This window comes from Camelina sativa, chromosome 4, assembly GCF_030686135.1.
Source record: "Camelina sativa cultivar CO46 ecotype springtype chromosome 4, ASM3068613v1".
Taxonomy (NCBI): Eukaryota; Viridiplantae; Streptophyta; class Magnoliopsida; order Brassicales; family Brassicaceae; genus Camelina; species Camelina sativa.
Genome location: NC_141883.1, coordinates 26,514,312 through 26,542,108, shown reverse-complemented (window position 1 = coordinate 26,542,108; position 27,797 = coordinate 26,514,312). Strand labels below are relative to the sequence as shown.

Here is a 27,797-nt window from a genome sequence, read left to right as displayed (position 1 = left end):
TCTAAACTTGTAGCAGATCAAACCGAACTTTAATCATGTTTCGTACTTGTAAACCGGATCATTATTGGTAACTTTTTTTTTTCTCTATTTCCTATTCCATCGGTCAATATTTTTGTTTTAGAAACAGTTTTTTCGTTTTGACTATGTATTGTTTTTAAGACAATGATTTTTGTTTTTTTTAACTGTCGCAGAAGACTCGCTCAAAATGCTAAGCAAAGACACTTCTGTCTCTCAGACATAGCCACTTCTTTCTCCTCATTTCTCTCTATTAAATTGAGCTATATGTCTTCTCTCGTAAGGAGTTCTTAGAACAAACCTTTCTTATTTCCCAAGCAATCTACAAAACTGGTAGAGAAGCTGGGGGATTTCTCCAACCTTCAAATGTCGGCAACAACATTAATACCAGATGCTGATGTTTTCCCTAGCGTTTCCATGCCCGTCACCGTAATTTTGACTGGCGTGCTTCTCTTTGTAATTTTCGCCGGTTTCTTCTCTCTTTTCTTCTGGCAGTTTCTCCTGATTCGTTTATTTTCAACTTGGAACCTTCATCGAACACCTTACGCTGACTTAATCCATGTGGCCACTCCGCCTGAAAAGACCGGCCTAGACCCATTTATCGTCCGATCATTTCCCGAGTTCCGATATTCATCTGCAACAATGAAAAATCACGGGACAGAATGCGCTATCTGCTTGTCAGAGTTTTCAGATGACGATACAGTTAGGCTCATAACGGTTTGTCGTCATCCCTTTCATTCAAACTGCATTGATCTTTGGTTTGAGTTACACAAGACTTGTCCTGTTTGCCGCTGTGAGCTAGACCCTGGCCTTGTTGGATCTGGAAGCCATGAATCTTTGCACAACACAATCACAATTACTATTGAGGATATAAACCATGAAGAAGAAAGTCTTCCTACCACTGGTTCAAGCAAAAGGATAGTGGAAGCATCGGCTTGGCGATTCTCGAGGTCACATTCCACCGGACATTTCATGGTTAAGACGACAGATGTCAATGTGAAGATGAAAAGAAGGCATTACCAAACAGGAAGCTGTGTCTCATTCGACGAACTTACTCGGTATAATGAAGCAGAATGGCTTGGTGATTCATCATCATACATTAGCAGGATTGAAGTCTAGTTTACTGATAAATTCTGTTACATCTTCATTTTTGTGTTCTTTGTAGTAGCAGTAGATATTTCAAAATTGTAATAAGATCTCTAGTCAGGTTTTCATGCTCTTATCGGATAACCGAGAAAATAATAAGAGTCACTCCACCGGTTTTTCTTCAGAAGTGTTGTTGTTGTCTTCTGCAGTGTCTCCATCTTCAGAAGTGTTGTCTTCTACAGTGTCACTATCTTCAGAAGTGTTGTTGTCTTCTACAGTGTCACCACCTTCAGATTCACTGGCCGTTCTCAAGCTAAACTTCAGAATGATAGGTCTGCCCATTATCTCCTACAGAAAAACCAAATTGTGATGAAACCCTTTACATGCTCAAGAGCTAAAGAAGCAAATAGCAGATTGGAAATATATAATGAAAAGTGAGAAGTTTATAAACCTTCCCATCGAGTTTGGTGATTGCATCCTCAGCTTCTTCTCTAGTAGCAAAAGAGACAAAGCCATAGCCGGAAGATCTTCCTTCAGGGTCAGCGAAAACAACCCGAGCTGAGACCGGGTTGAAATCTGCAGCAGTGAAAAGCTCACGGAGATGGGTTGACCTTGCTTTCCAAGCGAGATTAGATATGTAGAGTTTGTGACGGGTCTCTCCAGCGGGAGGAGAAGGAAGAGCATTTGGTGGTTTTGGAGTAGGCTTCTTGAACCTTCTAGCAAAGTTTACTCTTATGATCCTCCCTGAGACTTCCTAAAAAACAAACAACATAGAAGCTTGTTAACAATTCAACATAATATCTGCTAAGTAGTTACAATAACTTCTCGTTTCTCTCTATGTTACTGAATTGTTCACCTAAAAGGCTTTGAAATTAACCAAACCACACTCAATGACTTAAAACTAAAGGATTCCGAAACTAAGAACACAGGTCATGAGAGAATGACAATGAAATTAACTCTGATGATAGAAGAATGTAAAAGGTTTTAAGCTTACGAAAGCATCGAACTTATCAACAGCAGCTTGAGCTTCTTCTCCAGATGCCATTGTTACAAAAGCAAACCCTCGGTTCTTCCCATCTTTTTGCCTTATGATCTGTGAAATTTTTCTTAAAATTGAGGTTAAACAAATTCATAATAACACAAAATAATTCAAAATTTTTAGAGAAAGAAGAAAAGACCTCGACATTGTTGACAGTCCCGCATTGTCGAAAGAGGTCGGAGATGTCATGAACACTCATAGACCAAGGAAGATTGAATACAAAAAGCTTCCTTTTTAGATTTGACTTCTGGGTTTCTTCATTCTTCTCCTCCTGCGACGTTTCTTCCTCCGCCGACGTTTCTTTCTCCGCGACGGAACATAGTACGGAGACGAGCCGCCGCGTGTTATTATCGCCGCCGGAACTTAGAGGGAAATTGAGAGATAATATGGGAGAAAGATTACTGGGAATCCGAAGACTAAAGGAGGTAGGTTTAGTCCGTTGAGGAAAGAGATAAGGTTTAGAGGAAGAAGAAGAAGGTGAAGAGAGTGAGAGGACGGAGAGAGCAGCTTCCAGAACCGCCATTGTTTTAGATTTGGCGCAAGAGAAATATTGGATTAGATTAGACCGAAACATAAAAGAATTAAAACCGGTTCGGTTTTCTTTGAAAAAATTCCAATTGTGAACCGAATCTACCCACTCCGGTTCCGAAGGGTTAAAATGGCACGAGGAATTAACCGTTAAATTCTTGGTATACCAATAAATTCCAATCCGACATTTGCAGTCAAAGTGGAAGAACTGAAACTCATGTTTTATCTCTTTCAAAGTCAAAACTCTGACTATTAAAACTAGATTTGATTGGTTTAATTTATAACAAAATGCAAATACAAAAGTTTAAAGTCAAATATTCTCAATAAATAACAGTCTTTTAATACATTTGGTAAATCCAGTAAGTAAAAAAGAGTGATAGAATTTTTGATTTCAAATGTATTGGAAAGTTTATTCCTAAGAAAAGTCCAGCCAGACGTCTCCAATCCATTAATCCGATCCGAATATGATGGTGATGCCTCTTTAAAACGGTGTCGTTTACTAAACAACTTGTACACACCACCAACCAAACCAAAAAAGGTATTAAACGGAACTGAAAATCCAAATTCGAGAACACACAAACTCGGAGAAGAAGAAGAAGAAGAGAACCATTCCTTCTTCCTTCTTTACTCTCTGACATCTTCAAATCCCTAAACCCTAAACCTTAATTTCTCCGAATTCGTTGTTGGGAGATACTTACTGCTTTGAGTCAGTCAGAGGTGGTTTATGTGAGGTATTGCTCTGACATTATACAAACAAAAATGGCGTCTCTGGGTCTGTCGTTTCCTCCCGCCTCCAAAACGCCGACGTATCTAGCCTCTTCTTCTTCATCTTTCTTCTCTCACTCTTCTCTATCACTCAAGACCTCTCTGTCTCGCTCCCGGAACTCTATCTTCCCTTCTGTTGTTGTAAGCACTAAGCAGTCGTCTTCAATCCCTTATGTTACGTTATTCTTAGAATTGCTGATTCTGCATTTTTCAATTCTGAATCTTTTTTAAGTACTCTCTATTACATTTTCCGGATTTGAGGACCCTTTTGCCCATCTTTGTCTAGTTTTGAAATTTCTGAGGTTTTTAATTTGTGCATAGGGTACAAAGGTTGTCTCTTTTTCTGATTATGTGAATATATAGCTATACAAAAAGGTTGTCTCTTTGTCAGCATGAGCTACAAAGATTGTCTCTTTTTTGATTATGTGAATATAGCTATACAAAGGTTGTCTCTTTCTTCAGCATACATTCGTTTGATGCATACAGTTGTTGTATATGAATCTCTGATTATATCTTCTTGTTGTGGTTGATGTTGTTGTTGCTAGAAATGCGATATGCCAGAGTCATTGAATGTGGGAAACGGGAATCCAAGTATCCCAATTATTAATGAGAGGACACTTCCAAAGTTCTTGGAATCTGCAAGGATGGAGAAATCAGTCAGTAGAACCAATACAAGGCTGAAGTTGTTCTCTGGTACTGCAAACCCTGCCCTTTCTCAGGAAATTGCTTGGTATATGGGATTGGATCTTGGGAAGATTAATATAAAGAGATTTGCTGATGGAGAGATCTACGTTCAGTTACAAGAAAGCGTTAGGGGATGCGACGTGTATTTGGTGCAGCCTACTTGCACTCCCACAAATGAGAACCTCATGGAGCTTTTGATTATGGTAGATGCTTGCCGGAGAGCATCGGCCAAGAAAGTAACAGCTGTGATCCCGTATTTTGGATATGCAAGAGCTGATAGGAAGGTAAAATCTCTTTTTTGTGATTAACTACTTTGACATGAGATGGAGGGTTTGTTGATAACTTGGCTTATTGGTTATCTTTTCTGGATTGAAATTGTATGTTTTTGCTGCTTGCAGACACAAGGGCGTGAATCCATTGCTGCCAAATTGGTTGCAAATCTTATCACCGAAGCTGGTGCAGATCGAGTTCTTGCATGTGATCTTCATTCAGGGCAGTCCATGGGTTATTTTGACATTCCAGTCGACCATATTTACTGCCAGGTACACTTTTAAAGCCATGTTTTTGATACCTACGGCCTCTCATCGTTATGCATTGTGTGTGTGTATGTTCCCTTTTTTAGTATAATACCTATTAACCCTTTTGTGTGTTCAATTTTTGCAGCCTGTGATACTTGATTATCTTGCTAGCAAGTCAATTCCCTCAGAGGATTTGGTAGTGGTTTCTCCTGATGTTGGTGGAGTAGCCAGGGCACGCGCTTTTGCAAAGAAATTATCAGATGCACCACTTGCCATTGTCGATAAAAGGCGTTCTGGACACAATGTTGCTGAGGTATCCCTTTCTTTCAAAGTCTGAGTTTATCTCACCAACACCGCTTGCTTCCCCTCAAGTTCACATTTGTTATACTTTCCTTTCAGGTCATGAACCTAATTGGTGATGTAAAAGGGAAGGTGGCAATAATGGTGGATGATATGATTGATACCGCTGGTTAGTAAAATGGCATTGAGTTGTCATGTTACTGACCCCATCAAGATCACTAAAACCCCTTCCTTCTTTTTCAGGCTGAAACCTCTTAGAACCAATCTTGTTCTGTTTTTATCTCAGGAACCATTGTGAAAGGAGCAGCTTTGTTACACCAGGAGGGTGCTCGGGAGGTCTATGCGTGCTGCACACACGCTGTTTTCAGGTAAACCTCTAAACTACATTTTGTTCTTTTGAACAAGTCCCAAAAACCACTACTTTCTGAAGCAATTTTTTGTTTTGTCTTGGGAAGCCCGCCTGCAATAGAGCGATTATCAGGGGGATTGCTTCAAGAAGTGATAGTGACAAACACATTACCAGTAGCAGAAAAAAATTACTTCCCGCAGTTGACAATTCTATCAGTGGCTAATCTTCTGGGTGAGACCATTTGGCGTGTCCATGATGATAGTTCCGTCAGTAGCATCTTCCTCTGACCACCTCTCTCATTGCCAACCATTTGAACGGTTCTTGGTTTTTGTTAGTCGGGTGAAGGGTCGGTTTAGAAAATTTATCCCGGTTTATGTTCTAACCGGCAAGCTTCACCAAATTTGCTTGCTTTTGTCTTTTTGATAGCTTTTTAGGCTTCTTCTTATTTGCTCCACATCACATTATGGATACCAATTTGGTCTTGAACCTATTTTTGATTATGGTATTCACAAGCTTAATATATCAAACTTCATTTACCATGGTGCAAATTGGCTCAAAAATCTTGTTTACAATTTGACAAAAGGATATCAAAATTATTAATATTTTATCTAAAGAAACATTAATCGAATTAAAAAAACAAATCAGATAAAATCTATGCATTATATCGTAAAGTCCACGGCCAAGTCCAATAGATAACCAAAAAAAAAAAAAAAAAGCCCAAAAGAAGGAGTCAAATTAGGGCATCTATATGTATAGTTTCAACAAGTATATATAGACAGCACCCATATCAACTTTTTAAGACAAGCCTCTGTAGTTCGTGTTCCGTCTCATTATTAGTTTTAGGGTTTGGTCATCTCTTTGATTTTGCTTAGTTCTGTTTGTTTTTTTGATTTTGAGCTTACGGATTTTTGATAGATGAGCTGTGATGAAAAATATCGTGTGCCAGAGATGATTTACTCATCGCTGACGGTAAAACACAACCCTCTAAGAAGTTCTGAGCTTTTTCCAGATCGTATTTTTTTTTTTTTCGGATTTTGAATCGATTATAAACCCTTAATTCAGATTAGTTTTAAGTTTTTTTTTTGGTTTAAGGAGTCGAAGTGACGATAGAAATACACAGGTCTGTCAATCCACTGAATCATGTGATGTAATTGTGTTCTCGACAGGTTCTGATCGACTCCTTAAATCAATCCTTAAATCTTTCTTTTCAATTTTGAGTTTTCTTTTTGGGATCTGAGTAAAGGATGAATCTCATATATTGATGTTATTTGAGACTGAAATTACATTGATGTTTTATTCACCTTGGAGAGCTGATACTCAGATTCTTTAGTTTTTGTTTTTATGTTTTGTTTTGTTGATTTCAAGAATTTGGTTTTTAATTTTCTTATGATTTTTACTGGGCAGATGATGAAATTATATTTCATGGGTAATTTGCGTCTGATTGTATGTGATGCTAACTTTTATGATTATCTGATGCCCTTCTAACCAAAAAAACGTGATTTTTATTAGTTTTACAATCAATTTTTATTTGTTCAGAGGGAATTTTCAATTTTGTTTGGACACAGGTTCACTAGCGTCTGCTTGAACATTAACCATTGCACTGATAATTTGAGCTTTTGAAATGTGAGCATTGCACTGATAATTTGAGGTTGTAAACATTGACCATTGCAACTCTAAACGACACTAGATTAGTTAAACAAATACTTGGCCGAAGCAGAGTAGTCCAATATACAGGCCAATTTTAATTGTTAATAAACCGGCAAAATTCATAACTTAATCTTGGTTGATATTGTAACGTATGCAAATAATTTGTAATCATACTTTTTTAATTCAGATATTTACAAATCTACAGTTCTCCCTGATCTCACCTTCTATACCAGTAAGAACATTAATACTACCCATTTTCAACATGGATTCCACAAAATCTTTGAAGAAGAGATCTTGATCCACTGCGTATTCCCATACTTTCCTAAAGGTCTCTCCTTCATGATCTTCTGTGACCAGAACGTTATCCGATATCAACAACCCTTTCCCCTCTAACAGATTGGTGTAATAATGATTGTCAAAGTAAGTTGGCGTCTTGATATCCAATGGTGACAGTTCGTTGTCACGGCTTGAATCTTTGCATTGTGACCGTAGGACTCGCCTGAATGTGCTTTGTCTCTTGAACTCATCGACGTAGAACGTTTGTTCCATGTTTGGTTGAACTATGCGTTGCTTGAAGCTCACGCATCTCGCTTTACCTATTGTATGAGCACCCGAAAGTGCGATGAGATCTTGAATGTTGAGGCCTTGTTGCTTGAAATTATTGATGAGGCTATCGAGGGAGGAGTTTGGTGCCGGAATAAATTGGTTTGCGCCTGCGAAGCTTGCCTTTAGTGAGTCTCTTCTCCCTAGCAAAACTTCCCACCATGGTCCTCCTCTCTGTTGATACCAAACAGTATTCGTGTTTCAAGGGAATTGACCCCATAGATTTAACGAGGAAGAACTCAAAGAAGTTAGTAGTAAGGAGGAATTACCAGGAAGACTGAGTCTCGAGCGGCCATGGTGAGGATATCGGAACAGGAGACGGTTAGAGGACAAGCATCTTCAAGGAGGTACTTAATGTAGTCAATTACTTCAAATCCACGCAAAGAGTTCACATTAGGAGTTGCTTGTTTCTCACTCACCATATCACCATGTGTGTCCAAGAGCACAGACGCATCACAACCCTAAACCCATGATAAAATCTCACAAATGAACATCAAAGCGACGCACTAAGACAATCTCAATCTCATACACAACAAATTTAAATACCATTCAAGAAGTAAGCTAGAACAGAGCCTCAAAACTACTTGAAAAAGTTATGATCTCAGAGAGAACAGAACACAAATGAGGGAATAAAAAGAGTAGAGAGGGACGGTTTCTAACCAAGACGAAGCAATCGTGGAACTGAAGACGAAGAAGAGAAGCCGCCATACGAGGATCTTTGAGAACAGCAACCTCGACGTTATGCTTAACAATTTCCTCTGCTAATGGGCAACTCTCTTTGTAGAAACCCTTCAGTAATGGTCCTCCAAATTCCCCCAAAACCGTTGTAGTAATTACAGAGAGCACAATTAAAGAAAGCCATAGCTTCTCCTGCTTGATCTCCATTGAAAAGTTATGTCATATGTTTCTGTTCATCTCTGTGTGTGTGTGTGCATGTGACTATATGTGTGTGCTTCGTGAATCAATGTTCCTTGTATGTTATCATATGTCGTTATGTGTGTTTTCATGCCCAATATTTACCACAAAGGATGTTACAGTTTTGTCAACGGTAGATACAACCAATAAGGACCTAACTTGCGTTATGAGCTTGAATACGTGATTATAATATAATGGTGGTAGATTGTAATATTTAAAAACAAAAGTTGGACAGAACTGACTGGAACTAGGATTGATATAAGATTCATATCCATGGTAACCCTTAAGATACCACAATTCTTATGCCAACTTGTTTATTTTAATGTAATGGTTATATCTTTAAGGTTACCTAATTTTTGATTCGGATCACGATTTTTATTGGACTAGCTTTGCCGAGATGTCAGATACATTTGAAGGATAACAAGTTATAAAGATATGTTATATGATGGGAAAAAAATCTCAGTTGTGTTTGTTAGATCTCTGCTTCACGTTTCTTGAACTCTTTATTTTATGATGTTGGTCATAGAATGTATGCAAATTTAGGAAATAAGCATGACAATTGATAGATGTTGGAACATAAAAGACAGGAAAAGAAACCCCTCCTAGTGAGCAGCGTCTTCATCCTCGCAGAACTTGGTGTATTCCTTTGCACCCATCAAAGATTCCAACTCGGCGGGGCTGCTCGGCTTCACTTTGATCATCCAGCCATCTTCGTATGGGCTTGTGTTAATCTACATAGCACACAAACACAATTGCCAAAATCATTGCTTATATGTTTTGTCACATGAGTGGTAACTTATCTTTATTTCCTTAAAGACATTTAAAACCATACCAAGCCTGGTGAGCCCGTGAGATTCTTGTTAACCTCAATGACTTCACCTGAGATGGGTGATAAGATCTCACTTGTGGCCTTCACACTCTCCACTGCTCCAAAGCTTTTCTCTTTGCTCACCGTGCTATTTTCCTCTGGCAGTTCCACAAACACTACTTCACCTAAATGGTCCTGCAACATCAATGTCATGTCTCCTCTTACAAATTTATCATCATCTTTATAAGTTATAACCATTCTCCAAAGAGACAAACTATCTAATCCAGTTCCAATGAGACAGAGTTACTTCGATCTAACACTTAGATAACAAAAACAGGAACCTGGGAGCCTTTGTTACCTGAGCATGGGCAGTGATGCCAATGGTGGCAACAGAGCCTTCATGTTTAACCCACTCGTGTGAATTTGCATACTTCAAACCCTCCAACACTACAAAGAGATACTCATCAACAAGTTTCAAGAAATGCTATGTAACATATTGTCAAAAAGAAAAAGAAAAAGAAGCTATGTAACACAAACAACAACCACAAATAACAAACACACCTGTGGAGAAGCATCTAGAGATGGAGAAAGCTGGAGAGAGATGAGACTTGGAGACAGAAGTAGAAAGCTTGAGAGCGTTTGCTGTAGAAGAAGCCCACATTCTCAGTGCCATTTTTGGTTAGCGTTATCTCTGTTCTTTATCTTGCTCTGTGTTTTGTCTTCTCCAAATATAGTGGAGATCTCAAAGATATTCTCTTTCTTTGCTTTATTTGCGCTGTGTGAGTGCTCTATCTTTAATATGTAAGGCAGAAATTGAAGGCCTCATCCTTTGCTTATGGTGTGTATCAAAAGTGTAACCCAAACCTTCTCTTTGACACAGAAGCTCTCGTAATTACTTTTTTGGGTTCCTTTTACTAGCTTTTCCAAGGATTAAAGTAATGGCTCCTAGCATCCAAGGATTTTGTTCCTATACTTTTCATGTAATGGAGATTAAAATGCTAAGTAAAAAGGGAATTGTGTAGTTATTTTTTTCAAAATTGCTTTATTTTTGTAAAACTATAGATTAAATGGAATTTTCAGTTAATTTTTTTGGTCTTTTCAATCAGATTGATTATGCTTGAATCATGTTAAAAAAATAAATCATCAAACATAGGGACAAATGTTTTTTCACAAATTATCTATGATCTATATGATCTTTTGGAGCTATTAAGTTTTCTGAAACTTTTGGGGTTAAAATAGAAATAACTAATATATTGGGCAGATATGCAAAATTGAAAACTCAAGTCGCCCTCTCCGTCATCAGACAAGGAGCAGAGCAAGTGAGAAAAGCAAACTCTGTTTTTCAAATCCCCAATTCGAAACCCTAATCGTCAATCTCTCGTTGATTGTCTGAGAAGTTAAGAAGGTATTTATAGTAAAATTGCGCACGATTCGTGGTGGTGGAATAGTGAATTTAATCGAAGAGATGATGAGCTCTGATTCGACCAACAATGGCACAGTCGAGATCACGTACAAAACCATCGGCCCAGCTCGGCCGTCTCAAATCCGAGTGGCGTCTCATATCAAAGTATAGACTTTTCTTCTTCTCCTTCTTTTTTTTTCTAATCTCGGTGAGTGGCTTTGTTTGATCCTGGAGCTGATTTTAGGTTGGTGATTTGAGAAATGCAATTGCGGAAAAGGGTAAATTTCCAGTGGAAAATTTGAGGATGATTCTTCGTGGAAAGGCTCTGCAAGACGAAGAAGATGGAGATGATTTATACGTTACGCTCAAGGACAAAGGTAACACAGATTCTGCTGAGAATGTTATATGCATAAACTGTGTTTCTTGAATGGTCCTTTAGATTATGCATAAGTCTTGGTTTCTTCTTGTGTAGATTCCTTGATCGTTGCTGTAATACCAAAGCAACCAGCTGGAGCTGAGACCTTTGAGGATGATGATGATGATGATTTCGTAATTTTTTTCTGTTTGATCTGATGTTTAACTTTGGTTTCTTGTTTCTGACGTTCTAAAATATCTTTTGGTTATTTTGCCATTGCAGAAGTTTAAGCTCCCACCGTCAGCAAGCCGGTGGAAGAGGAAGCTTTATTACTTTCTGCGGAACAAGTTAAAGCTTCCAGGTGACTTCATTAATCTTTCACACGCATCGTCTTCAATTTCCAAGAACGTATTAAACATCATTGATCTTTGTTGTGTGATGATTGTAGATATCATTCTTATGGGACTTTTCTCTTTAAGTCTGAAGATGTGGGTTATTATCACCTTATGGTTTATCTTGGCGCCTATTGCCCATCGGTGGGAACTTGGCCCTATATTTGTAAGTCATCTTTATCTTCAATGTCTGGATTCCTGAAAATGTCTCAGGTTTCCGCAATGCCATTGGATATGCGTTCATGAGACATCTTGTTATCATTTAACTTGATCTCCCTAACAACTCGTTTCTGTTTTACTTCCTTTGATTGGTTTTTTTCTTTGTTACGGGTTTCAGTTACTAGGGACTGGCTTTTCAATCATCTTACTCAATCTTGGTAAACGACAGCCTGGTGATGTTAGGTATGTCCATTTCTTTATAAGAAACTCTAGCCTCCGTTGATCTGACTGACATAGCAACTCATTCGATTAGGACTGTGGTTTTTTAATGACTCTGGTTAATGTGTGCTGCAATACTAGAGACCAAATTTAAAACATAAAGAAGAGAAACTCTTGCTTATTTGAGGAAATGTATGCAATAAAACGTTAACAACCCTCAGTAACGTGGAGAATGTGGGGAAAAAAAAATCTGGAAGCATAAGATTCTGCTAGTATTCTTATTAGCTGGAAAGTGAAATCCTTATGAGTTTCGAGCTGTGAAAAATCTTCACTTTTGATTGTTAGAACTGAATAAGTTCGGTCTTTTTTCATGCTTTCTTTTGCAGTGCATATTCCATATTCAACGAGGACTTTAGAGAGCTTCCAGGTACGTACAATGCAGATCGTATAGACCGGGACATACGAGCAGGCCAGATATGACGCAAAATTGCTTCAAAACCATTGCTTGGTAAGATTCACACAACAGACAAAAAAAAAAAAAAAAAAACTTACATCCAATGTGCATTCAAAGGATCAGTTTTTTGTCCTGTCCGATTGAGACGCAACACAGAGCATGACAGTACTTGAGACCAAAATTCCTATTGATGTACATGATCTAATCTTTTTGGTTCCATGATCAATGGTCCGTGTTGTACTCGAATATTGAGATTCCATTATGTATAAAATAAAATAAAAAGTGTGATATTATAAGTTTTGTCATATTATTTATTATCATGTGTGTGAAAATGAGTTCTAGGTCAACTTAGGTCCCATCAAAACTTGATTGAGCCTGAGGTGTGAAAAAAATTCAGTAACCAAATCTGCTTTCCTAGTGGTTAAGTGGGTGGCTGACGCTTTATTACCTTTGACAATAAATTCAAGAAAACAAATTCAAAAGTCTATATGAACTATGAAGTATGGAATGAAGATTACTATTAAAATAAAATTGGAAAAAAGTATGTATGCCCTTTAACTAACATTAGTATACACCTTCTAAACGCGGCTTCTGATTTAAATTTTCAAATCATTTTTGCTTTATAAAGATTTGGTGAAGAAAAAAAATACCTATAAAATAAGTTCCTTTCGTGGGAAATTGTAGTATTTAAAACTGCATTTTCCTGAATTATTATGTCTTTCAGAAAGGGGTTTCTTGGTTATGACTTATGACTTATGGATTGTGATTTGTGAGTGGTAGTTGGAGAGTGGCTTTGCCAATTCTTGACGGCACGTAACGTTTAAGGAAATGTCAAACTTCTCGGTTGTCAACAAGATTGTGTCTATATATGTATATCATTGTATATGTTTATTAAAATGTGAGTTTTTTTGGGTATAATTTAGAAAAACAGAAGGGAAACTATGAATATATCAGATGATCATTTTTTAGTATCTCATCAGAAGATAAACAAAATTTTCAACAAATTTACATGGAATTATGTACATTTCTATCTAAAAGAGTGTTGGACAACATTAGCAAACAAATGAGCAAACACTTTTTAAATTAGACACTGAAGTTGGATAAGTTTGAATATGTGTAACCTAAATCGAAACAAAAGCCTGAAATCTCTTACTTGATGAACCAAAAAAAAAAGTATTAAAGTAATAGACAAAACTAAATAAAATATAGCTATAATATTAAGGCAAAGGGGAGGGGACAAGACAAGAAGTCTTAGCGGGAAAGGGAATCCGACAAGTATGACGTCGTTTCAGCGAAGGAGTCTACGAGGTAGGTCCCACTTGTCAAAACCTCGTTGACTATTTTTTAAATTTGATCTTCATCATCCCCTCCGTGGACCCATCCTACGTTCCCTAATCCTTAATTAAGTCACCATTATTACGATTTCATCAAAGTTTAAAAAGCAGAGATTGCGTCAAGAGTTAGGGAATCAATAGATTGAACTTGTTTTCTTTCCATAATCATATGCTTTGATTGATAAATATTACTATACCGCTTTAAAAGTTACGATTTTGTAGGATTTAAAGTTTAACACCACTTTAACAATTTACTAATCATATAATAATATCAAAAGCGTTAATACTGACCTTACTTCTATTTTTCCGTGCTCGTTCGATTGATCTAAACAATACTATGGTTTATGACTAACTAAACACGATGAAAAATGAGACCACTCTTCTAATAGGATATATAATAAGAAAACTAGTCGATCGATCATAAAAACTAGATCACTATAACTAACTCAAAACGGTTGTCTCAAATCACGTACGTAAAATAAAATGTTCGATATAGTCCAAATCATAATTTTTCATTTTGAATGTTTAGATGGAGAGATTCTTCTTCTGACTCTTTGTGTAACTCCGACCAAAAACAACAGTAAGATTATTTTTAAGCTGAGCGATATTGGTTCCCTTTCGGAAGGTGTTGTAAGTACCAAGTATAATAACAATAATGCGTGGACGTAAGAGAACACTATAGGATTGTGAAACTGGTCGAATCCTTTTGTCATCATAGAAGAGAAACAACAGTTTCTGTCCAAAATGCTCTATTGGCTTGTATCGATTTGTTAAATTAATCCAAGCAAAAGTTTTGAGATGAAGTATGTTCGTGATCTTTTGTAGTGGTTTTGAAGATTTGATAAACCCAGTAGCGAATATAATTTACTCTTTTCCAATGTGTTAAGATTTCAGTCTTCTTAAATGGTTACAATATGTGATATTGGCCTAACTATGTTTAAAACTCTCTCAAATTGAAAGGGTATGTGAATAATATTATAGTTTGGAAGGGAATTTATAAATAGCTAAATTGCTGTGCTATATATTCAACTTAAGAGAAACTAACGACGGTAAGATTAATATGTTTTTTGGTTCCAGTTCAACATAGTGTAAAATTAATTTCTGCATTGAGATATGCTATTCAGAAGAAAGAAAAAAAAACAACTTGAGATGAATAATAAATGATTTTTAGTTGTGGTATTTTGCGTGCTACTCTTAGATAAATGACAAAGCTTAGGATTCTATATGTCCATATACCAAGATTTTACGTTATCATCGATAACAAAAACAAAAACCAGATTAGTATATGCTATATATCCTTAATGACAAAATAAAAATTTCATTTTAAAGTTATATCAAGGAAGAAAACTGTCAATGGGGTTTGCCAAGAATAGTAAAATACAACTTCTGTATTTTTATTAGCTGTAAAGTGTCGTTGGGTTGTAAATTGGGATACTCTCTTAATCTTTCTTTCTTTGATTTTTTTTTTAAAGAAACGTAATTTTTATTAACATATCATATTTTTAACATAATTTGTTATTAATAGCAAAAAATTTATTCACGTAAAACCAAAATTTGGACTAAAACAACAATATGTTTGTCAAAAAAAAAAGAGACTAAAACAACAATATATAACCTATATCGATCGACACAAAAATTGAATTACGTTTGATAATTAGACTTTTCTTTTTCTTTTCATTTAGGTAACGTAAATCTTATTAACAAGTCATGTCATTAACGTGATATGTAAATAATAATAGAGAGATACAACCAAATTTTGTATGAAAACAATTATAAGTAACATATGCAGACTGAAACACTAAGTAACGTGTGCGGACTGAAACAAGAAGTAACGTTTGCGGACTGAAACAAGAAGTAACGTTTGCGGACTGTCTTCTTTCACTTTTTTCCATCTTTTTCTCAAAAATCGTATTTTTAGGAACAATTCATGTCTTCAACGTGATATGTTGATAATGATAATAAGATATACAATGATATATTTAATAACGTAAAAACAAAAAAAAATTTGGATGCCAAACAACAATATGTAACGTATGCAGACTGACACGAAAAAATTGTGTGTTTTGTAGGCGTTACATTTGAATATAACGTTCAAAATTAGTAACATTAATTTGGTTAAGTTAATGATTTTTTGGTGGAGTTAGGTGTAGTTTTAAAGTAGATTAATTTAGTGGAAATAAATTTAATTAACTGAAAATACGGAATATGTTAAGAGAAAATATGTTACAAAATATATTATAGTATGAGTTATTATTATATAAAAAATGGTGGGGTATACTAAAACACATTGAAGAATTTTGCATTTAAAATTAGAATTTTCATAAGTTTACATATTATTTGAAATTTTTCATGTTGTGAATATGATAATTATGTTTAATAATATTATTAGACGAAATCTCTGTGTGTTTTAGAAGAATTCCGGGTGTATTTTGCAGTTTGTATGAATCTTAATAGTGTTCTGGTGGAGGATGAAAGATAAAAAAAGATCTGAAGGGCATAGATGTAAACTGAAGAGTGTCCCAGAGCCCAATGAGCGCGAACAAAGCAAATGAGAAAAAAAGCTTTTCTTAATACAAGAATCCTTTAAACCCGAGCCTCGATTTTCCCATTTTGACCCTTCCTTCCCCCTTTTCTTTTTCTTTCTCTCTATGACCCAAACCAAAAAAAAAAGTGATGAATATATATATATATGTTTTCGAAAGGAGATTCTTTACTTGAGATTAATTTTTAGTTCAATTAATCATTAAAAAACAAACTGTAGTATTTTATATAGATCCAAGTAATTATTAGTTCAGAACACTTTATTAACACGACTCCTCGTGGAGTAAAAAAGTTAATAACGTGAACACATCACATCGAGTTATTCTAATTATAGCAAGGTTTTTGATTACAAAAAGTCAAAATATAAATATCTAGTCTCTAACTATGTATGTTTCCTCGTAAAGTAACAAAATAAGTCTAGAGAAGTTAACTATGGTTATCGGTAAGAATGTGTTTTGTATTTCTCACTAATTATATTTGACGAATGAACAAACTTGATTTGTTTTTTTCTCTTATTTAATTATCTGGTAACACTTAATAAAACACAAGGGTGAATTGGTAATTAAGAGAGAATGTTGGTGGTAATTACGTAAATAGACCCCAAGAAAAAGCGGAAAAAAGTGAAAAAAGAAGAGAGTCAAAATGTGTCTTGTGCTGCTCTGCTAATTCAAAAAAAAACCACTAAAGTCGTCGTCGTCTCAGCTTAAAAAAAAAAAGAAAACATATTTAAATCCCAAAAAGAAAACGACAAAAAAGGTCTCTACTACTACTACAGTACTACTTCATTCTTCCTTGCCTTCTTTCTTCACACTCTTTTTTTTTTTCTTTCAATTTTAAGTATTTCTAATTCTTTCAAATTCAAAATCAAAAAAAAAGAAAAGAAAAAAGAGTGTTTGGGAATTCAAATGTGATGGGAAGTGGATTCTCATCCGTCTTCTTACCTTGCTTTAACAACCAAGGAGGTAACCGTAACCGTAACCGTAACCGTCGTCCTCCTCCTCACTCATCCGCGGCGAATCATCCTACTACTCATTCCGATCCGATTGAGTCTCTCTGTGAGCCTTCTTCCTTGGATGAGACTTTAGGCCATTCTTACTGTTACGTCCCTTCTTCTTCTAATCATTTCGTTTCTCCTTTTCCTTCCGATCGATTTGTTTCTCCTTCCGGTTCTTTCCGGTTATCTCCTTCCCATGAACCGGTTCGGATCCGTGGTTCCGGATCCTCCTCCGAGCAGCTTCACACCGGTTTCAGAGCTATTTCTGGCGCTTCCGTTAGCGCCAACACCTCCAATTCCAAAACTGTCCTCCAGCTTGAAGATATTTACGACGATGCCACTGAGACCAGTTTCGGCGGCGGCGTTAGGTGCAGTGGTGTTGTCAATGCCAATGGCTTCGAAGGAACGTCGTCGTTTAGCGCTCTCCCTCTTCAGCCCGGTCCGGATCGGTCGGGTCTCTTCATGTCGGGTCCGATCGAGAGAGGTGCCACTTCAGGTCCGTTGGAACCCCCCGCCGCCGGCGAGATTTCGAGATCTAATTCCGCCGGCGTGCATTTCTCAGCTCCCCTCGGTGGTGCGTACCCGAAGAAGAGACGGAAGAAGAAGAAGAAGAGCCTCTCGTGGCATCCTATTTTCGGAGGGGAGAGGAAGCAACGGCCGTGGGTTCTTCCGGTGTCCAATTTCGTCGTCGGCGCTAAGAAAGAGAACGTTGTGAGACCAGACGTCGGAGCTATGGTGGCGTCTGCCGGAGAGAATGATTTGCAGTGGGCATTGGGTAAAGCAGGGGAGGATAGAGTGCAGTTAGCTGTTTTTGAGAAGCAAGGATGGCTCTTCGCTGGGATCTACGACGGTTTCAACGGACCTGACGCTCCTGAGTTTTTGATGGCTAATCTCTACCGAGCTGTTCACAGTGAGTTACAAGGTTTGTTCTGGGAATTGGAGGAAGAAGATGATACTAATCCTCCAACAATACCAAATTCATCTGATGAGAGTAGGTTAGCTAGTGGTGGTGGCACTCTAGAATTAGAGCAACGAGGTAAAGTAGAGGAAATAGCAAGTTCGAGCTGTCCAGCAACAGAGGTGGTAGAAGTCAAGGAGAGGAAACGGCTATGGGAGCTTCTTGCTGAGGCTCAAGCAGAAGATACGTTAGATCTTTCAGGTTCTGATAGGTTTGCGTTCTCGGTGGACGATGCTGTCAGTGGAGGCAATGGTGTGTCTGTGGGAAGTAAGAGATGGCTGCTTTTGTCAAAACTGAAGCAGGGTTTGTCTAAACAAGGAATCTCTGGGAGGAAGTTGTTCCCATGGAAGTCTGGTGTGGAGGAAAATGAAACGGAGGAGGTAGATAATGTTGGTTTGGAAGAACGTGTTGATAAGAGAAGGAAGAGACGAAAGGCGGGTACGGTGGATCATGAGTTGGTTCTAAAGGCAATGTCAAATGGTCTTGAAGCCACAGAGCAAGCATTCCTGGAAATGACTGATAAGGTTCTCGAAACCAATCCTGAGCTTGCATTGATGGGTTCGTGCTTACTGGTTGCGCTGATGAGAGATGATGATGTGTATATAATGAACATAGGGGATAGTAGGGCTCTTGTTGCTCAATATCAGGTAGAAGAAACGGGAAGAGTAGAAGAGAGACGCAATGATTTAGAGAAAGACGATGAAAAGAGTGAGCCTTCCGTTGTGGATGGTAGCGATAGTACAGTGAACAACGAAGCTCCTTCGCAGCAAACAAAACTGGTTGCCCTGCAGCTAACAACAGATCACAGCACGAGCATCGAGGATGTAAGTCTGACTTGTGAAATATCCTTAATCGTTTTTGCAGTTGCTTATCTAGAAATATACAGTCTAATTGATGTCCTCTTAACCATATTGTTGTTTCTGTATTAGTCATCTTATCTGCATTTGTTGGATACTTTGAGGTTCCTTTTGCTAATGTTGCTTAATGTTCTTGTTACATGATAATTTCGATTGATGAACTCAGGAAGTAACAAGAATAAAAAACGAGCACCCCGATGACAACCATTGCATAGTGAATGACAGAGTGAAAGGACGGCTTAAGGTGACCAGAGCGTTTGGAGCAGGGTTCTTAAAGCAGGTTAGGCTTAATCTCTTTAAGTTTAGAATTCATCTTTCCGTAATTCTGACAAAGAAAGTGAATTTGCAGCCGAAACTGAACGATGCTTTACTGGAAATGTTTCGAAATGAGTACATTGGTACGGATCCATACATATCATGCACACCTTTCCTTCGTCACTACCGGCTAGCAGAGAATGATCAGTTTATGGTTCTGTCATCTGATGGATTGTACCAATACCTGAGCAATGAGGAAGTTGTTTCTCTTGCCATGGAGAAGTTTCCAGATGGAGATCCTGCTCAACATGTTATACAGGAACTTCTAGTCCGTGCAGCCAAGAAAGCTGGTACAAAAACTTCTTTATTTTTTTTTTTCTCTTTGGTATAATCTTTTAAGGTTTTTGGAGGAGGATTAACATTTTTGGGGGTATATGATAATGTTTAAAAACAGGAATGGATTTTCATGAGCTTCTCGACATCCCGCAAGGAGATAGAAGAAAGTATCACGACGACTGCACTGTACTAGTGATAGCACTTGGAGGAAGTAGGATCTGGAAGTCATCAGGAAAGTACCTTTGAGACCATCAACCACAATTTGAAGGCAACAGATAAAAAAAAAAAAAAAACTATGCTTATAGATTAGCCTCTTTTGACATTAATGCAGCAGCAGAAGATCAAAAGGGTGCCTAGTTTTCTTGCTTTTTTGTTTCCTTCTCATGTTTCTTAGAAATTTTGGGTCAGTTTAGGGTGGGGTTTTTTTTTTTTCCTTTGTTGAACAGGGTAGGGGATTGGAATAGAGGTGAAAAAAAAAAAAAAAAAATTGGATATGTAATTTGGGGGGTGGGGACAAAAGGGTAATACATAGAACATTTTCCTCCTGGGAAAGAAATATATAAGAAAAAAAAAATCTTATAAATATTCTTTACTTTTTCTATTTTTTCTTTTCAAGTTGAACCTTTGCTGCTCCACAAAAATTCGTGATTTTGCACTTAAAAATTGTGATCGGTGTACCATCTTTGGCTTAAAATTTGTGATGGTATATTTTATATTCTTTTCAATGTTTAATTTGATTTATAATTTTAAAAAGATCCCATTAGTTCTCTTACATATCTATTGTTGAATGTAATCAACCTTTTTGTTAGATACTAATGACAACGTTATTACAGTTAGAAAATACAAAATGTTTGTATGGATTGGAGACCGCCTACACCACAGCTGGGCCACTGGTTTTGGGCATTTTCTTGGATGCAGCTGCGAAAAGAAACATAGGCAGTGAGATGATGATTTGGTGTTAGAGATTGACTCTTTTATCCGTAGAAAAAATGAAAGTCTTAGACCAAAGAGAAAGTAGAGAAATAATATACCATCTTCAACATCCTTGAGCTGGTAATAATGTGGAGCTATCTCAATCAACCACTCAGGTTTTAACTCTGTTACCTGCAATTCCAGAGTGAAAGAATAAGCCCGAAGAATGAAAAACAGAAGAAGTATCAACCTAAAGCTATTGAAATTCAAAACCCTCCAAAATGTGGTTTAGAAAGAAAAGAAGAGAGCATGTTTTTTACCTGTCGCATGTATTCCTTAGAAGTAACAACTAGTTGATGATATACAGCCCATCTCGGCAATACCTAACAATGTTATCGATGAAGGATTCGTATCATCAGTAACCAAGATTTTAAAAATTCTAGATTTTTAGTTTATATTCTTTAGAAAGTGAGAATTTAGACTGAACCTGAGATAAACCAGAGGCTGGATGTATGTGCACGGTTTGGGGATGCTTCACTGTTCGGTATGATCCATTCTTCTGTAGCTTGGCAGTGTGTGGAAAGAAACCTGAACATAAGTATACAGCTTCTTTAGGAACAGCTAATAGAGCTTTTTATGAATTAGAGATTAAAGATATTTACCAGCTACGATGGATTTTCTTATTGAATCCAACTCGTTCGAGTTTGAGCTAACTTCTATTTCAACTCTCTCAAGAAGACTTTCCAACTGATCACGGATATCTCTGGCTCTTTTCATACTCCGAACCTATACACATAGGATTCAAAACCAAAATGTTACATATAAAACCAGATAATTAGAACATAGGATGATGAAATATAGTATATATACATATGTACCTGAATATAGTTCTCGTAGCACCATTGGGTTGAGTAGTTTGTTTCCTTCCACGAATTGTAAATCTTTCACAAAACAAGAAAGAGTTCAATAAACAGTGAGATTGCAAAGAAACAAAGAGTGGGGGAGGGGGGGGGGAGAGAAATTTACAGACCTTGAGCAAAGCAATGTGATCACCGACATTTCCAACGTGATAATTCATCATTGCATTGTCAGCATGAACCTGCTTGTCCTTGGGACGGTAAAAGATAGAAGGCCCGATGGACAACATAGCAGCAATTGATATGATCTCATCGGAGCATTTGTATTTGTCAGAAACAACAATCATCTTCGACAACATTGGATCGAGGGGAAATTCTGCCATCCGCCTATCAGCTTTGGTCAATTCGCCAAGCTGATTGAGAGCACCTAGAGCAAAGAGAAGCTCTAAGGACTTTATAAGCGCTTCAGAAGGTGGAGGGTCCATGAAGTCAAAGTTCAGCAGATTATGAATTCCAAGACTCTTCAAAGAAAGCACCACACTAGCGAGATTAGTCCTTTGAATTTCAGGTATGGTATTGTCCTCCAAGTCATGGTAGTAATTATACGCAGTGTATAAGCGGTAACACTTCCCTGCACTTGTTCTTCCAGCTCGGCCAGCTCGCTGAGTCGCTGAAGCCTTAGAGATAGGCGTTACAAGCAAAGATTCCATCCCTGTTCTAGGGTTATAGGATTTCATCTTGCTAAAGCCTGGATCAACGACATACTTTATACCATCGATGGTCAATGATGTTTCAGCAATATTTGTCGCTAGCACCACTTTTCGTGCCCCTTCAGGAGTTGGTTCAAATATTTTTGCTTGGAGTTCGCTAGGAAGGTTAGCATAAATTGGGCATATAATGAGTTCGCGGATCTTTGTACCCAAACCTCTAATCTTGTTCTTGAAGTTCTCTTCTACGGCCTCAATTTCCTCTTGACCTGGGAGGAAGACCAAAACATCCCCAAGTGGCTCCTTCACATGTATTGTAAGCACAGTAGCTATTGCTGCGTCCATGTAATCAGCTTCAGGTGCAGTAGTAAAGCAAATGTCAACTGGATACCTTCGTCCTGGGAAACTGAAGATAGGGGCGTGGTCAAAGAAATCAGAAAACTTCTCTGCATCCATGGTTGCACTGGATATCAATAACTTCAGATCAGGTCGAGCCCGTGCAATATCCTGCCATAAGAAGATAGATCAGAAACATATCCAAAGATGTAACTTTAATTGAGTGAAGTAAAACGATTGGTATCTACTTGCCTTAACTAATCCAAATAGTATGTCGGTGTGCAAAGTTCTTTCATGCGCCTCATCCACGATGATAACACTGAAAGGATCAGCTAATAGTAAGTAAAGAATTTTCACAGACCCATGCTAAAACAAATTGGCAAGGAAAGTTAATTACCTGTAACTGCCCAGATCTGGTTCACCAAGCAATTCACGCAAAAGCATTCCATCAGTCATATACTTCAGAATTGTTTTCTCAGACGTACAATCCTCATATCGAATGGAATAGCCAACCTGTGACAAGCACCACCAAAGATTTAGTTTCTTGCAGTGTCTAGTCCGAAATTGTGTAACAAACAATTGCCAAAGGAAAAATGTTAAGATAAACAAAAAGAAAATATACCTCATGTCCAAGTTTGACACCCATCTCTTGAGCAACACGAGCAGACACACTCATAGCCGCAACTCTTCGAGGCTGCGTACAACCAACCTGCCGTGTGACAAAAAATAATTAGGGTGCTTAAAAGTAAATCGTGTCCCTAACGTCTGTTTTTCTTGTTTCTATACTTTCAAAATTCTGGCCACAAACAAAGACAGTCCTCGTGAAACTCTAATAAGCTAGCTTCTGAAAAGCAGAAAACTTAAATAGCTAGACTTGCTTGTGGCAACTTGGACATGCTAAAGCTCATCTAAAGAACAAATAACACAGAAATTTAATGATGACACTTAAATTCCTCTTTTTTGCTTTAAAGGCTAATAATTCATTTGATTGTGTGCTTAAGGTCAAGTGTACCTTTCCATGCTTTGTGTAACCAGCTTCGTGAAGATATTGGGGTATCTGTGTGGTCTTGCCAGAACCCGTTTCTCCCACAATGATAAGAACCTGGTCAATTAAAAATGAGGAAAAGGGTAAGAATCATACATGTAAAAGAAGAAACTGTTATCCAAATAAAAGAAAAACTATATGCACATTTCATAATGAAAAACACATCAACAATAAGATATGCTAGGCTTTTCTCATAAATTTCTTCTTTGTGAATTCTATGTCATATACTTAAATGCTACGTCATGATGATATTTGCTAGAGAAAGCTTCTCTTCTATTTGATGAAATGATTTTGTGATTAGGGATCATTTTAAAATTTAAGAGTAAGAATCAATAACTTAAACAAAAAAACAAGTGAAAAAGGAAGAATCACCTGATGATCTTTCACAGCATTAAGAAGTTGTTCACGATATGAATAAATTGGCAGATTTTCTCTCTCCTCCTGATTCATTAACGAATAACATATAAACAAGTCAGAAAATCTTTTAACTCCAGAAAAGGAAAACTTCAAACAGGGTAAGTGGATAAAAGAGGTGCACCTGAAGCATATCAAAAGCCGAATTCCCAGTAGACTCTTGAGATGGTTTAGCAGGCATTGCATCTTCATACTGTAATGAAAAAACGAGTAGTACTAGTCAGCTAAAAATCACTGCATAAAAGGATATACTACAGACCTAATAGGTGTCATAGTCAATACATTATCACCAGCCAACACAGATGCTTTTATGAAGTCTATTTGGTCTTCAAATACAAACCTGCAAAAATAATTATATATTCTTGGTCAAAATGATAGCAAGGATAATTAGTCAAACGTAAAATTCGAAATTAAGATAAGATAAGACTATGAAAAAAAAGTAACAAATCTTACTCGTAATTGTCTGAGACCTGCTTATTCTTAGCACCAAATTTTAATGTTGCATTTCCTGCATGACAATGTCATTTAGTAAAACAGAGCATACATTTAAAACAAGACTGGTCGATAATAAAAGCGCTAAAACAGAAAATTACCAATCTGATGGTCCTCCCAAGCTTCTTGCTCTGCAAAGGGGTTCATTTTCTCCGTGGAAGCCGTGTCCCTAATCAAATAAGAAAATATAGAGCATCCATAAGACTTTCACAACACGAAATCGAGCGATGTTTAAAGTGTAAGCAAAGTAGAATGTTATGGATTCCAAGTCATGCATCCTTTCTCACCTGTAACGTTGTACAGAAACAGCAAATCTCTTCTCCTGGTCAACACTTCCATCTTGATCATATGCATCCGGCATTCTATACTGAACTCCAAAGAGGTTGAAAAAAGAGAAGTACAAATAATTCAGAAGAAAGAAAAACTAAAACCAGTAACACACTTCTTTTTACGGTCAAAACTTAAGTAAGGTCCAGTAAGATGCAATTACCTCTCCTACATTATCTTCTTCTTGTGTCCTTTTCTTTATGAGCTCGTAGATTGCTTTCTTGTATCTGTCAAGGTATCAGATTAACCAATGCTCAATTATTATTAGCCAGTAACTAACAAATCCTAGCAAATCCGAATAATACCATAGAGTTTTCAGATTATTACAAAAAAATTCCCAAAAGTAAGCCACTACTGTGACTTTTTATAATCACCAAAGCAACCAAGCTGCACCTTGGTACAAAAGATGTCATAATTACCTAAAATCCTGAATTTCTGCTTCAGTGAGCTTTTCATCTCCAAAAAGGTATGATTCATCTTCCAGATAATCCCTGTGAAGAAAAGAGGAGAAAGGAGAAGTCAATTCAGGATCAACAGTAAAATAGGTCAGAAATTCCAAAGTAAAAAAAAAGAACTCTTAAAAGTACCTAAGCTCTTCCAGTTTCCACAGTTCCCTTTTCTTCAAATATTCTTGCCGTGAGAAATTCCTGAATCAAAACCAACAAAACATAACCAATAACAATGAATGAGTATAAAGTCATTAAAGATATAATTTTCAAACAATAGGACGACTGTTAATGATTGTTTATGAGGAGGCAGTTGACGACATGAATAGTTCTTAACTGGAAATCAACTTGGCAACTTTACATAGTATGATAGTCAACCCTAAAGTACCTTACATTTTCAATCATGACCTGTTACTGTATTTCAATATGGATGCATTTGTTTATGTCTCTCTCAAAAAAAAATTATCACAGACCATAGATGCAGGGAAGAAACTATTAGCTAGAGAAACTCCAGAAGTACCTTATGGGTTGTGTATCACCCTTCTCTACAGCACTATCTCTTCGAACAACCTCTTCTGTTATGGAAAATAAGAATTTCTGAATAAGTCCGGTAGAAACAAAATTTTGGTTTTACCCATAATTTAACACGAAGATGCTTATACGTGTTCATGCATGAACTAAAATAGGCCGTACCTTGCTCTTTCTTTGACATTTTTGGCTCTGTTAGCTGTTCATTAAAGAAAACAAAGAGACAGGTTAGTAACAAAAGATCAGATACCAAATACTAACAAACCGAGAAATGAACCCTTACATAGTTTTCTTTGACTAGCAAAAGCATCTAAGCATAAAAGATTGAATCGCATATTAAATTGAAAAATTTGGCAGTTCTGTTTTCTAACTTAAACCAAGATAAAGAAGATCTATAGTAGTTATTCTTGTATATTTTTTCCGCAAAATAACGCAGCTGGTTGGCTAAAAAAGGATGTCAAGATGAGAAAAGATAGCTTGTTTCTTCTGAGGTATGCAAATAACACAAAGAATTACTAAAAACAGAGATCTTTTCGGTGCACATAACAGAGAAGACATACCTTTCGTGTCCGTGCAGTATCACGTTCTCTTAGGTGCTGCTCTAGTTCTTCTCTCTCCCTTTGGTCACGTAATCTTTCCTCTTCAGACTGTGGCAGATGTACACGATTGAAGCAGATTGTCAGCAAATCGTTTATGAAAGCAGGCATTGTCCACACATAACTACACACTACCAAATAAGAAATATTTTCCCAACAGTTCAAAACATAGCTGAAATGCAAGCACCCTAAGAATAGCCAACTGCCAAATATACCTCAGTGCCATCATCCTCGCCTTGGGACACCTTTCGCCTAACATTCCTTTTGTCCTCTCTAATAATCACCACCTGCATTGTTGTTACGTCAGAAAGGGTATCACATTATTAGAAGAGTTATGGTGTTATATCTTACCATAAAGGAAAAAAAGGAAGTCTGTCATTGAATAGAAAACAATTTGCCTCATCATCGTCGTAGTCTTCCGAATCCTCAATTTTCTTTCTGAACCTCTTTTTTCCTTTATCTGACTTTCCTGATTCCAAAGCAGATTGATTCTCTGCACTGCCTTCATCTTCATCGTGATCAGCCTCTAAAAGGGAATTTTTTTTTTTGCTTCTTCAACAGCAGCGCTGCCTCTGCTTCTTGTTGCTGGTAGAGCTGAAAGAAACCAAGTATATCAACCAAATTATAACTCTATATATATGTCATACATTCTTTTCCTACTCAACAAAAGAGCATAGAGGAACTCACATTCACACCAGTGGTTTTACGGGGAACTCTGGCATAAATTTCTTCTGCAAAAGCACGGGTATCACCAGACAAAGAAAGCCCGCAATCCAACAACTCACCCACGAGTTCATCTGGTGATTCTGATTTTTTAGCTGCACAAAAAAAAGAAAATCCCACTTTGTCAGATAAAATCAAAATAGCCAAATTTTTTTCATTTAGCTTTAGTGGTCCAAAACGAAACACCAAGATTTACCCTTGGCAATTAGATACTTGACAACATCAGTTTGTGAATAGCCTAGCAGAACCATCAACTTATCCGAAACCCAGGTGTTCAAATCCTTGCTCCCCATTCTCACTGCACTGCAATTTCAAACCAACACCACGGAATCAACACAGATTTCGATGATCAGAAGAGCCAAATTTTCCAAAATCACTTGTTCACAGAGAAGTAGAGTTAGTGAGTATATACATAACCACTCCGAAATCACTTGTTCACAGAGAAGTAGAGTTAGTGAGTATATACATAACCACTCCGACTCTAAAAAGGGGAAAATCCCAGGAATCGAAAACCAAGCGAAGGCAGTAACTAGGTGAGACAAATAATTTCAGAATGATCGAACAAGGTAGAAACCCTAAAAGATTAGGGTTAAAACCTAAGGAGAACTAGGTTTTCTGAAAACTCGCAGAGACGGAGAAGGAAGGTGATGGCAGGTTATAAGGCTTACCAAAGGAAGCCGAGTAAAAGGAATCGTACGGCGGATTGTATCGAAGAGTATTCACCGGCGGCGACTCAAGTCTCTTCTCCGAAGACAAACGGATTCTGCGTCGAATTGTGTTTTTTTTTTTCCGTTTTAATGTACCAACGTCTATTTATACGTGACTCTGAAGCCTTTTTTATTTATTTTAATATCGTACATTTGAATTTCCATAATTTTAATTGGTTTACCGGTCTAAACCG

The 27,797-nt window shown here is 37.2% G+C and overlaps 7 protein-coding genes, 4 non-coding genes and 2 pseudogenes across 13 annotated transcripts; 8 read left to right on the top strand and 5 right to left on the bottom strand.

Moving 5' to 3' along the window:
- Positions 1-78: 78 nt before the first annotated feature.
- On the top strand, positions 79-1,285 carry LOC104781944 (RING-H2 finger protein ATL28 pseudogene; annotated as a pseudogene). The gene has a single exon (XR_015597189.1). The product of XR_015597189.1 is annotated as an RING-H2 finger protein ATL28 pseudogene (transcript).
- LOC104781945 (30 kDa ribonucleoprotein, chloroplastic) lies at positions 1,122-2,858 on the bottom strand. Its single transcript, XM_010506745.2, has 4 exons — positions 2,280-2,858; positions 2,096-2,194; positions 1,553-1,855; positions 1,122-1,449 (listed from the first exon to the last, which is right to left on the bottom strand). Exons 1-4 carry the CDS (start codon positions 2,712-2,714, stop codon positions 1,264-1,266), a joined length of 1,023 nt encoding a protein of 340 aa, XP_010505047.2. The 5' UTR covers positions 2,715-2,858; the 3' UTR covers positions 1,122-1,263.
- Positions 2,859-3,178: 320 nt separating this feature from the next.
- LOC104781943 (ribose-phosphate pyrophosphokinase 1, chloroplastic) lies at positions 3,179-5,820 on the top strand. The gene is made up of 7 exons (XM_010506742.3): positions 3,179-3,574; positions 3,979-4,401; positions 4,516-4,659; positions 4,781-4,948; positions 5,035-5,104; positions 5,222-5,303; positions 5,391-5,820. Exons 1-7 carry the CDS (start codon positions 3,428-3,430, stop codon positions 5,569-5,571), a joined length of 1,215 nt encoding a protein of 404 aa, XP_010505044.1. The 5' UTR covers positions 3,179-3,427; the 3' UTR covers positions 5,572-5,820.
- Positions 5,821-6,201: 381 nt separating this feature from the next.
- On the top strand, positions 6,202-6,286 carry LOC147946224 (small nucleolar RNA U61). Its single transcript, XR_015597788.1, has one exon. It is a non-coding gene; the product is annotated as a small nucleolar RNA U61 (small nucleolar RNA).
- Positions 6,287-6,379: 93 nt separating this feature from the next.
- On the top strand, positions 6,380-6,461 carry LOC147946223 (small nucleolar RNA snoR14). Its single transcript, XR_015597980.1, has one exon. It is a non-coding gene; the product is annotated as a small nucleolar RNA snoR14 (small nucleolar RNA).
- Positions 6,462-6,516: 55 nt separating this feature from the next.
- LOC147946222 (small nucleolar RNA Z101) lies at positions 6,517-6,606 on the top strand. The gene has a single exon (XR_015597969.1). It is a non-coding gene; the product is annotated as a small nucleolar RNA Z101 (small nucleolar RNA).
- A 73-nt stretch (positions 6,607-6,679) lies between these two features.
- LOC147946221 (small nucleolar RNA Z101) lies at positions 6,680-6,766 on the top strand. The gene has a single exon (XR_015597970.1). It is a non-coding gene; the product is annotated as a small nucleolar RNA Z101 (small nucleolar RNA).
- Positions 6,767-7,081: 315 nt separating this feature from the next.
- On the bottom strand, positions 7,082-8,521 carry LOC104781941 (peroxidase 20-like). The gene is made up of 3 exons (XM_010506740.3): positions 8,195-8,521; positions 7,804-7,995; positions 7,082-7,708 (listed from the first exon to the last, which is right to left on the bottom strand). The coding sequence occupies exons 1-3, from the start codon at positions 8,417-8,419 to the stop codon at positions 7,115-7,117; spliced, it is 1,011 nt and encodes a 336-aa protein (XP_010505042.2). The 5' UTR covers positions 8,420-8,521; the 3' UTR covers positions 7,082-7,114.
- Positions 8,522-8,939: 418 nt separating this feature from the next.
- LOC104781940 (glycine cleavage system H protein 1, mitochondrial) lies at positions 8,940-10,135 on the bottom strand. The gene is made up of 4 exons (XM_010506739.3): positions 9,819-10,135; positions 9,616-9,704; positions 9,282-9,452; positions 8,940-9,180 (listed from the first exon to the last, which is right to left on the bottom strand). Exons 1-4 carry the CDS (start codon positions 9,928-9,930, stop codon positions 9,052-9,054), a joined length of 501 nt encoding a protein of 166 aa, XP_010505041.1. The 5' UTR covers positions 9,931-10,135; the 3' UTR covers positions 8,940-9,051.
- Positions 10,136-10,226: 91 nt separating this feature from the next.
- Positions 10,227-12,534, top strand: LOC104781939 (uncharacterized). Its single transcript, XM_010506738.3, has 7 exons — positions 10,227-10,824; positions 10,904-11,036; positions 11,132-11,208; positions 11,297-11,375; positions 11,463-11,572; positions 11,744-11,808; positions 12,171-12,534. Exons 1-7 carry the CDS (start codon positions 10,723-10,725, stop codon positions 12,262-12,264), a joined length of 660 nt encoding a protein of 219 aa, XP_010505040.1. The 5' UTR covers positions 10,227-10,722; the 3' UTR covers positions 12,265-12,534.
- A 4,191-nt stretch (positions 12,535-16,725) lies between these two features.
- On the top strand, positions 16,726-20,096 carry LOC104781938 (protein phosphatase 2C 29-like). Its single transcript, XM_010506737.3, has 4 exons — positions 16,726-18,889; positions 19,089-19,202; positions 19,272-19,527; positions 19,632-20,096. The coding sequence occupies exons 1-4, from the start codon at positions 17,024-17,026 to the stop codon at positions 19,757-19,759; spliced, it is 2,364 nt and encodes a 787-aa protein (XP_010505039.2). The 5' UTR covers positions 16,726-17,023; the 3' UTR covers positions 19,760-20,096.
- A 125-nt stretch (positions 20,097-20,221) lies between these two features.
- LOC147946220 (putative pre-mRNA-splicing factor ATP-dependent RNA helicase DEAH6) lies at positions 20,222-26,527 on the bottom strand. The gene is made up of 24 exons (XM_087510842.1): positions 26,389-26,527; positions 26,138-26,224; positions 25,743-25,776; positions 25,570-25,624; positions 25,191-25,250; positions 25,023-25,094; positions 24,767-24,830; positions 24,564-24,643; positions 24,378-24,445; positions 24,238-24,292; positions 24,067-24,124; positions 23,909-23,977; positions 23,743-23,811; positions 23,338-23,427; positions 22,948-23,034; positions 22,723-22,838; positions 22,578-22,644; positions 21,456-22,496; positions 21,304-21,366; positions 21,088-21,211; positions 20,913-21,013; positions 20,746-20,808; positions 20,545-20,617; positions 20,222-20,431 (listed from the first exon to the last, which is right to left on the bottom strand). The coding sequence occupies exons 1-24, from the start codon at positions 26,464-26,466 to the stop codon at positions 20,385-20,387; spliced, it is 2,721 nt and encodes a 906-aa protein (XP_087366968.1). The 5' UTR covers positions 26,467-26,527; the 3' UTR covers positions 20,222-20,384.
- Positions 26,521-27,704, bottom strand: LOC104781937 (putative pre-mRNA-splicing factor ATP-dependent RNA helicase DEAH6; annotated as a pseudogene). Its single transcript, XR_015597201.1, has 4 exons — positions 27,565-27,704; positions 27,093-27,199; positions 26,861-26,991; positions 26,521-26,767 (listed from the first exon to the last, which is right to left on the bottom strand). The product of XR_015597201.1 is annotated as a putative pre-mRNA-splicing factor ATP-dependent RNA helicase DEAH6 (transcript).
- Positions 27,705-27,797: the final 93 nt, after the last annotated feature.